General features: G+C 33.0%; 1 protein-coding gene across 1 annotated transcript; it reads right to left on the bottom strand.

Moving 5' to 3' along the window:
- Nucleotides 1-847: 847 nt before the first annotated feature.
- CVL1 (CVP2 like 1) lies at nucleotides 848-5,663 on the bottom strand. The gene is made up of 13 exons (XM_085740122.1): nucleotides 5,293-5,663; nucleotides 5,104-5,191; nucleotides 4,871-4,945; nucleotides 4,674-4,758; nucleotides 4,487-4,591; nucleotides 3,490-4,183; nucleotides 3,169-3,362; nucleotides 2,771-2,879; nucleotides 2,539-2,687; nucleotides 2,169-2,433; nucleotides 1,388-1,485; nucleotides 1,185-1,295; nucleotides 848-1,088 (listed from the first exon to the last, which is right to left on the bottom strand). The coding sequence occupies exons 1-10, from the start codon at nucleotides 5,320-5,322 to the stop codon at nucleotides 2,211-2,213; spliced, it is 1,752 nt and encodes a 583-aa protein (XP_085596248.1). The 5' UTR covers nucleotides 5,323-5,663; the 3' UTR covers nucleotides 848-1,088; nucleotides 1,185-1,295; nucleotides 1,388-1,485; nucleotides 2,169-2,210.
- Nucleotides 5,664-7,030: the final 1,367 nt, after the last annotated feature.

Below are 7,030 nucleotides of genomic sequence, written 5' to 3'. Positions count from 1 at the left end.
TTAGAGACTGTTTTTACTTATGTTCAGTAGCTTTCAGATGGATTATCTTCTCACTAAGAAATTTATAGGTTGTCACCTTCAAACATGGCCAATTATCAAGTTGTCACAGCTTGCAACAATTGAATTATTAGTATTACATGTAAGTTAATGATCAATTATTCAAGCGACTGAAGATAGTACATTTGATTATTATTTTCACATTCCATAATGGACACTAAGCTCATGTTGCTATAACATTGACGTATGTCTATTGTGATAACGTAAATTCTTTCAACGAATTTCTCACGCGCGTTGCACGTGTTCTCGAGTTTACACGCATTGGAGTGGTATGAAGTGGCTCTCTAGAAGCCATACAGACAAAGTAGTTCAATTGTTGAGATCTCATGAATGAATGACTCTTACACCAGATTCTTAACTGTGACATGAGCAAAAATCAACCACAAAATTGAATAGGAACTAGTATTACTCAAATAATGATTTAGCATTAGTCTTTTTCTGCAACTGTTATTGTTTCTACTTTTCTTAGGGATCTTAAATAGATACACACAAAACAACAAAACAGATGATAAGGTAAAGTAGCTAAAGTCCACCTAGTCAAAAGTAAACAACAGCAGCAGCAGTTGAAAGGCATGTAAATAGCATCTTCAAAGAGTAGGGCCTTATTGTATTAGAGCCTCCAACAATTATTCCCGCCAAATTTGCATGCCTCTTTTGGTTTCTTAAATACTCAAATACTGTTCCTTGTTAGTAAAAAGAAGAGTTTACTATTTGATTTTGATGTCAAAACCAACTTTATCAGTACAAAAATTATCATGCAGACATAGACAGAGAACTCAGCACAAGAGAGTTTTTGGAATCTATATAATGAACTTCAATTTCTTTTTTGTTCCTTTTCTTTACTCAATTATACTGTTGCAGCAATCCACTATACATCAAAACTCTCATTCTCTTTACATTACATTAAAAAAAAGTTAGTGCACAAATGATTATTCTGACAATCTTTCAGTTTCAACTACATTCAGTCATCATAAATATTCCCTAAAAATAATTAAAAAATCTTGAATAAAAAAATCCTCTTCATCAACTACCTGCATAATAAAAAAATAACTGATCATTAGTAAGCATGTAAATATTGTTATTAAGCATTAATAATTTAATAATTAATAACAAAAATGTAGTATTACCTAATGATTGTTAAAGTGGAAACTCAAGTGTTTGTTAATTTGGTATCAAGATGATGTGTTGTATTGATCATATCATATGTTAGGCAAAGCACCAAAACTAGAGATTATAAACTGAAAAAGATAAAGTGAAGGCAAAATTAGACAAAGAAATGAGGCAAAAGCAGAACACAAAGAAAAGCATGAAAGAGAGAAGAAAAACTAACCTTTTTCGGTATATGGGAAATGGGTTGTCCCTATCTATCTCCCTCCATGAAAGTATTTCTTCAAAGTAAAATCCCTATTGGTAAAAGGGGACCATTTTCTGAAACAGTAACAGGCGCATGTAAGATTTCTAATTCAAGTTAAAAGAATAATTCTAATGACAATAAGAAAAGAACAAAAAGACTTTCAAAGTATTAGAGAATGAGATATAGACTTTTCAGACTATATTGTAAACATAAGTTTGTTTATGTTGCCTTTCAATTTCATGAAATCAATTTGTATAAGCTAGAAACTTTTTACATAAGCTATCTTGGAGAGTTAATGGAAATAAGTTGAAAGCAACTTATAGACAAGTCATAAGTTGTTTATAACTCTCGCCAGCAGTCTCACAAGTGCTGATAACAATAGATAAGCTCAATTAAGTAAATACAAGCAGACTAATGTCAAAGATCATATAGGTATATTCTTTAGGCTGTATGTATTCATTGCATGATGCAATGATCCACTATTCCACTCTATTATGTTCAAGTCCATATAAATCAGTTACAGCCTCAGAATCTTGTACTTTTGGTCTAACCAGCAATATTATAAAGAAAAGTTTGGGCCCCCTTTTGGGACAGGGTCATGTTTGCTTAGGGTCCTGCACATAGTTTTTTGTTTTTCTATTTGTATGTTGTATTTGAATGAGCTTATAAAAAGAAAAAAAGTACAAACACTAAGCTGCTTAATTTCCACTATCTTAAAATCATGATTATGAGAGTCTATAAGGGATAGAAAAGGTACTTGAATATGGATGGACACGTCTCTTGTTCAACCTTCCCTTCTTTAGAAAAAGTTTAGTTCAGTATATCCACCAGAATATGGCAGAAGTTCTTCCAACTCAATTCTTGACTGAGAACAACTCATACTTTTCTTCAATTTGCCGTGAGGTGACTCAACCTCAGCCCAAAATATGCCATAAACAGGTCGGTGGTCTGAAAATCTTGATTCACCACGAACATAAGACAATTGATGGAGACCTTCTCCATACCATAGAATACGGTCACACCTATAAAAAGAAAAATGTTCATGTCTTCGTAGGTTGTAACAATTTAACATGAAATGAAACATACTTTATTTTATAAATTCCAATTAGGTAATGTGATAATCTTACCAAGCAGGTGTTCTCCTTTTTTCCTTGGGGTGCATATCATCTCCTGAGTATCGATCTGAATTAGTTGAATACTTGTAAGTTGGAGGAAAATATATCTTCCCTTCGTTCCATCCCACAAAAGCGCGGCCTCTTTTTTGCTCTATTCTCAACTGCCATGAGTGTCAATAGTTAAGAATTATTATGTAACTTAAACAATAAACATGAGGTTAATGATGACGTGAAAGAGACATACTTGATCATTTTCTAGCAATGCTCTCCAATTTTGCATCTCAACAAGTGCCTTAGCAGAACGGTAGGAGAGAGCGATCCGATAATTCAAATCTCCAAGCCATATAATTCGACTACATTAATGAATTTAAAATGAGAAAATGCAAAAGCTTTTGCTTAATGAGAAGAAAAGACAATCATAAACTTAACTGTTACAGAGTGCATTCTAATTAAGTGCTTATTCAATATGTTGTTCACATGAGCTTAATTAACTATTAGTTATTCTGTGGATCTTGTTGAAATAAACTATTTTTTATAAATGTATCCAAACACTAATATAAGTAGTCAAATTATGAGATGAGCACAAATAAACTCTTTCAAACATGAGTTCAATCATAGATGAATATATGAGAAGACTCTTACTCGTGCTCGAGGATTGTCTGAGGAGATTTCTCGTTGTCAACGCCATGAACACGAGGAAACCTTGTCTTTTTAAGAATCTCCATTACATCAGAATTTCTTCTTAGTTCATCACCCTCTTTCTGTCCTGAGGTTAAATGACTGCAGATAAAGCAAAAGCTTGTTTCGTGCACAGACATACTAATTGAGATGGACCCCTGCAAAATCCAACCAAAATAACTCTCATATAAGCCAATCCTAAGCAACCATCATTTTCACCATAAAATAAATTACTCTAAAGAAAAACAAAAGTTAGGATTGTTATGAATGAGTTAAAAAATTCACCTTATTTCCTAGATATCCCATCAATCCTCTGCCAACACACGATACTTTCATGTTTCGAACATGATCTTTCAGTTCGCCTTTCACCCATACGGTAAGGTAGATTCCCACCATTTGCTTACTTGCAACGAGGCAGTACCTTGAATGTCCTGGCATGCTATATCCATCTTCATTAGAGGCAGATCCACCATTAGTGGACATCGGTGAATATAAGACGGTACTCGGTGAATCCACAAGGCCATTGTCATCATCAGACGAACCCCATCTTGAATAGTCACTCGGTCTCGAGTAGTCACTTGCCCTTGAATAGTCACTAGGCCTATAACCCCATCTTAAACTAGGATCAAAGTCACTAGGCCTGTTACCGAAAATTACACGATCGCAAACGCTGTATCTTCGATCAACTTGTGGTTGCACAAGTGAAGGATCATTGTCCATTCCCCAACCACTAGAAGTTGTCTGGAACGATCGCCTGTGGAAGAAAGACGAATTCTTCTGCCTAGCTGATCCCTCGAAATCTGCATTCAGCTCTACAACTGGCTGAGGAATTGGAGACGGTGTATAACATCCACTACTTCCACTGGTTCCAGGAAGATTGTTTAATGTCTTTCTGATAAGAGCCAACCATTTTTTGGCAGGGCCATTGTCCTCTGCCCCTAGGATATTACCGGCATTCAACGGAACTATCTCTTGAAATCTGCAAGAGAAAGGTAAAGATTCAGAATAGAAAAATATGTCATTCGTAAAGCAGTTAAGGGTTAAATATATTTTAGTCGCTATCAAATTTAATTTTTTTTTTTGTTTTAGTCTCTGTACCAACTTTTTAGTCCTAAAAATTACAAAACCGGATACTTGTTGTCCCTCTTTAGAGACTTGTAAGTGTGTATAGGGACTAAAAGCAGAGTTTGAGATAATTTTACGAACTAAAAACATATTTAACCGAACAATTAATGCCAACTTCAGGAGAAGACTATAAAAGCCGTCAAGCAACAATTCTTACCCAAGAACATAAATGTCAGCTGGTGGTGAGGAATGAAGCCAATCATCTACACTCAAATTACTTGGTGGGGATCTTCCAGCTACATTCCATGTAGCTACAAAAATGCTGCTCAATGTTCACAATTCATGAGAAACAGAACAAAGCCTTTTATTTTATTTTTCTTGGTAAAATTGGAGAAGTAGGATACCTATAGTTCTGCACATCGATAATTCGAGGATGGTCAAGATTCATTCTTCCTCGCCTAACTTGACTCGTGCTCCTGCTAAACTTCTCTGTTCACAGCAATGAAGGGTTATAAACAACTTGTGCAAATGTAAATATAGGCGGCATTTTAAATGATACCATCAAGAACTTCAAAAGGGAATGATTCAAGAAATGGTTCACCTGTTTTGCTCTTTTTGATTGTGCATGGTTCTCTCTCAGAGAAGCTATTCCTACTTCCATATTCAACCTCACCTCCTAAAGAAGGAAAACAGTAACTGAGTTTATTTGGATGCCAAGAAATTGTAGTAATCTATAACTTAGTATTTAGCATACATATCCAATTGAAGAATATGAATTGTTGAAATTGATCACTATTAAAAAGTGAATTTTGAAGAAAAAACAAAGATACTGACCTCCATAAACAACAGCATCTGCTTGAATATCTTCACATTTGCTTTTGAAATTAAAAAACTTTCTAACCATTTTCTTTGACCATGAGAGCTAATTCATCAAACAACATATAGACAAAACAGTTAAAAACTTGCAATATGCAAACACCAACATAATAAAATATTGAAATAATAATAATAATTGTCAAAAACCTTGGTGTTCTTGGAATTCTCATCTCCCATTTTGACACTTCTACTTCATACACCTCCCAAGCAAGTTTCTACACCTCCCAAGCCAGCTTCTGATATTTCAGTGATATTTTGAGCTAAGAAACAAGACCAAGTTCATTTGTTTCCTTGTTTTCTTCTTGTGAGTGCTATGTATGATCTTGCTATACTATAATATTAAAAAGTGTAATAAGAAGAAGAATGAAGTAAATTCCCATAAATAAGAGAGAACAAGAACAGCACTTTAAGAATAATGCATGGAAGTGAGAAGAGATTCTTAAGTAATAAGTAGAACAAGACAATGCAGTAAGGTTAGAGATAGAAAGAGAAAGCAATCTCCTCGTTCTATGTAATGTAACAAACATAGCAAACAAAGTATCGAATTTGAACAGAATAAAGCACAGTAAAAGAGACCATACAAGACCTTTATTAATATTAAATTTACAAATATGTTTTATGGACACAACACTTTTTTGTTACACCAAATGTGGTCATTTTATTGAAGTATTACCAAATGAATAGTGCTTAGGCACACACATAAAAAGATTTTTCTTTAATAATATAAAATAAATTTATAAAAAAATGATTTAATATTTTGAGGATAAATATTTTTATGTGTATGTATCTTTTTTTTTTTTGAAGGATTTATGTGTATGTATCTAAACACTATTTATTTGGTTTTTTGACTGACCATAAAAGAATATCTCAAGTTCAGTTGATTAATTAACTTCACTTTAAAAATTAGGACTAATCCATGCAGTTGAATTATCACAAATTGAATTAATCATCATCTATTCAACTAAATTAATCATATTTTTTAACGTAACTAACCAAATGTATGTAAAAAATGGATATCTTATGTATTAGTTTTCCTTTAAATTAAGTTTGAAGAATGTTAAATAGTGTTTCGGAGACATTGATTAAGCAATTAATACATATAAATTTTTATGAAAAAATAGTCGGGACACCGGTTGACAAGACCCATTAGGTTTAGTTTTTTGTGACAACCTTAGCTTGAGACAAAGGGGGCAACGGGCAGGATGTTTTAGCTTTAAGGTTTCTGTATAAAACGACTCGGTCAGTTGGACAAAGGCTGCCCTATTAGTCAGCAAAGTGGAGAGGAGTTGTTATTGTATTCTGAAATGTGTGAACTATGAAGTGAGATCTAATAGGATCCTGTAGCTGCATTCTTTCTACAGTTTTAGTACATTTTCGGTCTTACAATTAAAGCAAAAGCAGTTAAAGAGATAAAATAAAGATAAAGGGTCTTGTGTAATGTAAATAATAATGTTATTGTGTTTTTTTTTTCCCTTTCTTTTGTTGGACAGGGAATGTTTGGAAGAGAAGCATTCTGGTAATGACATTTCATTGCTTGTACTACTGGTTTTAAAAATTGAACTAAGCACCTGTTTGGTTTATCTGTTTGTTTGATTTTGATTGAACAGCAGTTTGGTTGAACTAGGTTGAATTATAGTTAGTTCAAACCATTTTTTAGTTTTTGTATTTTTCATTTATTTTTATGATTTTTATTAATTTATTACAAGTACTTATTTATGTATGTTTGTTATCTAATTCAATCGAGGTTGTGATAAAAAAAAAAAAATCAATTAGATTAAACTAATTGAACCATGATTTGAAGGTCCTGCCGTTTCAATCATCCGATTTTAGAAAACATTTATATATTATTAAAACAAATATGTAAGAGGGGGGGAAAAATAACAAT

Source organism: Medicago sativa, chromosome 1, assembly GCF_051527215.1.
Source record: "Medicago sativa cultivar Bolivia chromosome 1, Bolivia_mono, whole genome shotgun sequence".
Lineage (NCBI taxonomy): Eukaryota > Viridiplantae > Streptophyta > Magnoliopsida > Fabales > Fabaceae > Medicago > Medicago sativa.
Note: the sequence above shows the minus strand (reverse complement) of the source record. Positions and strands in the feature narration are given on the sequence as shown.

Bases quoted from the DNA above. Each gene is read 5' to 3' on its own strand.
- CVL1 (XM_085740122.1), bottom strand. From the start codon at position 5,322: ATGGGAGATGAGAATTCCAAGAACACCAAG. The intron at 4,592-4,673 runs GTATCCTACTTC...AACATTGAGCAG, and splicing joins ATCGATGTGCAGAACTATAG to CATTTTTGTAGCTACATGGA. The intron at 3,363-3,489 runs GTGAATTTTTTA...TGGATTTTGCAG, and splicing joins TGGGATATCTAGGAAATAAG to GGGTCCATCTCAATTAGTAT.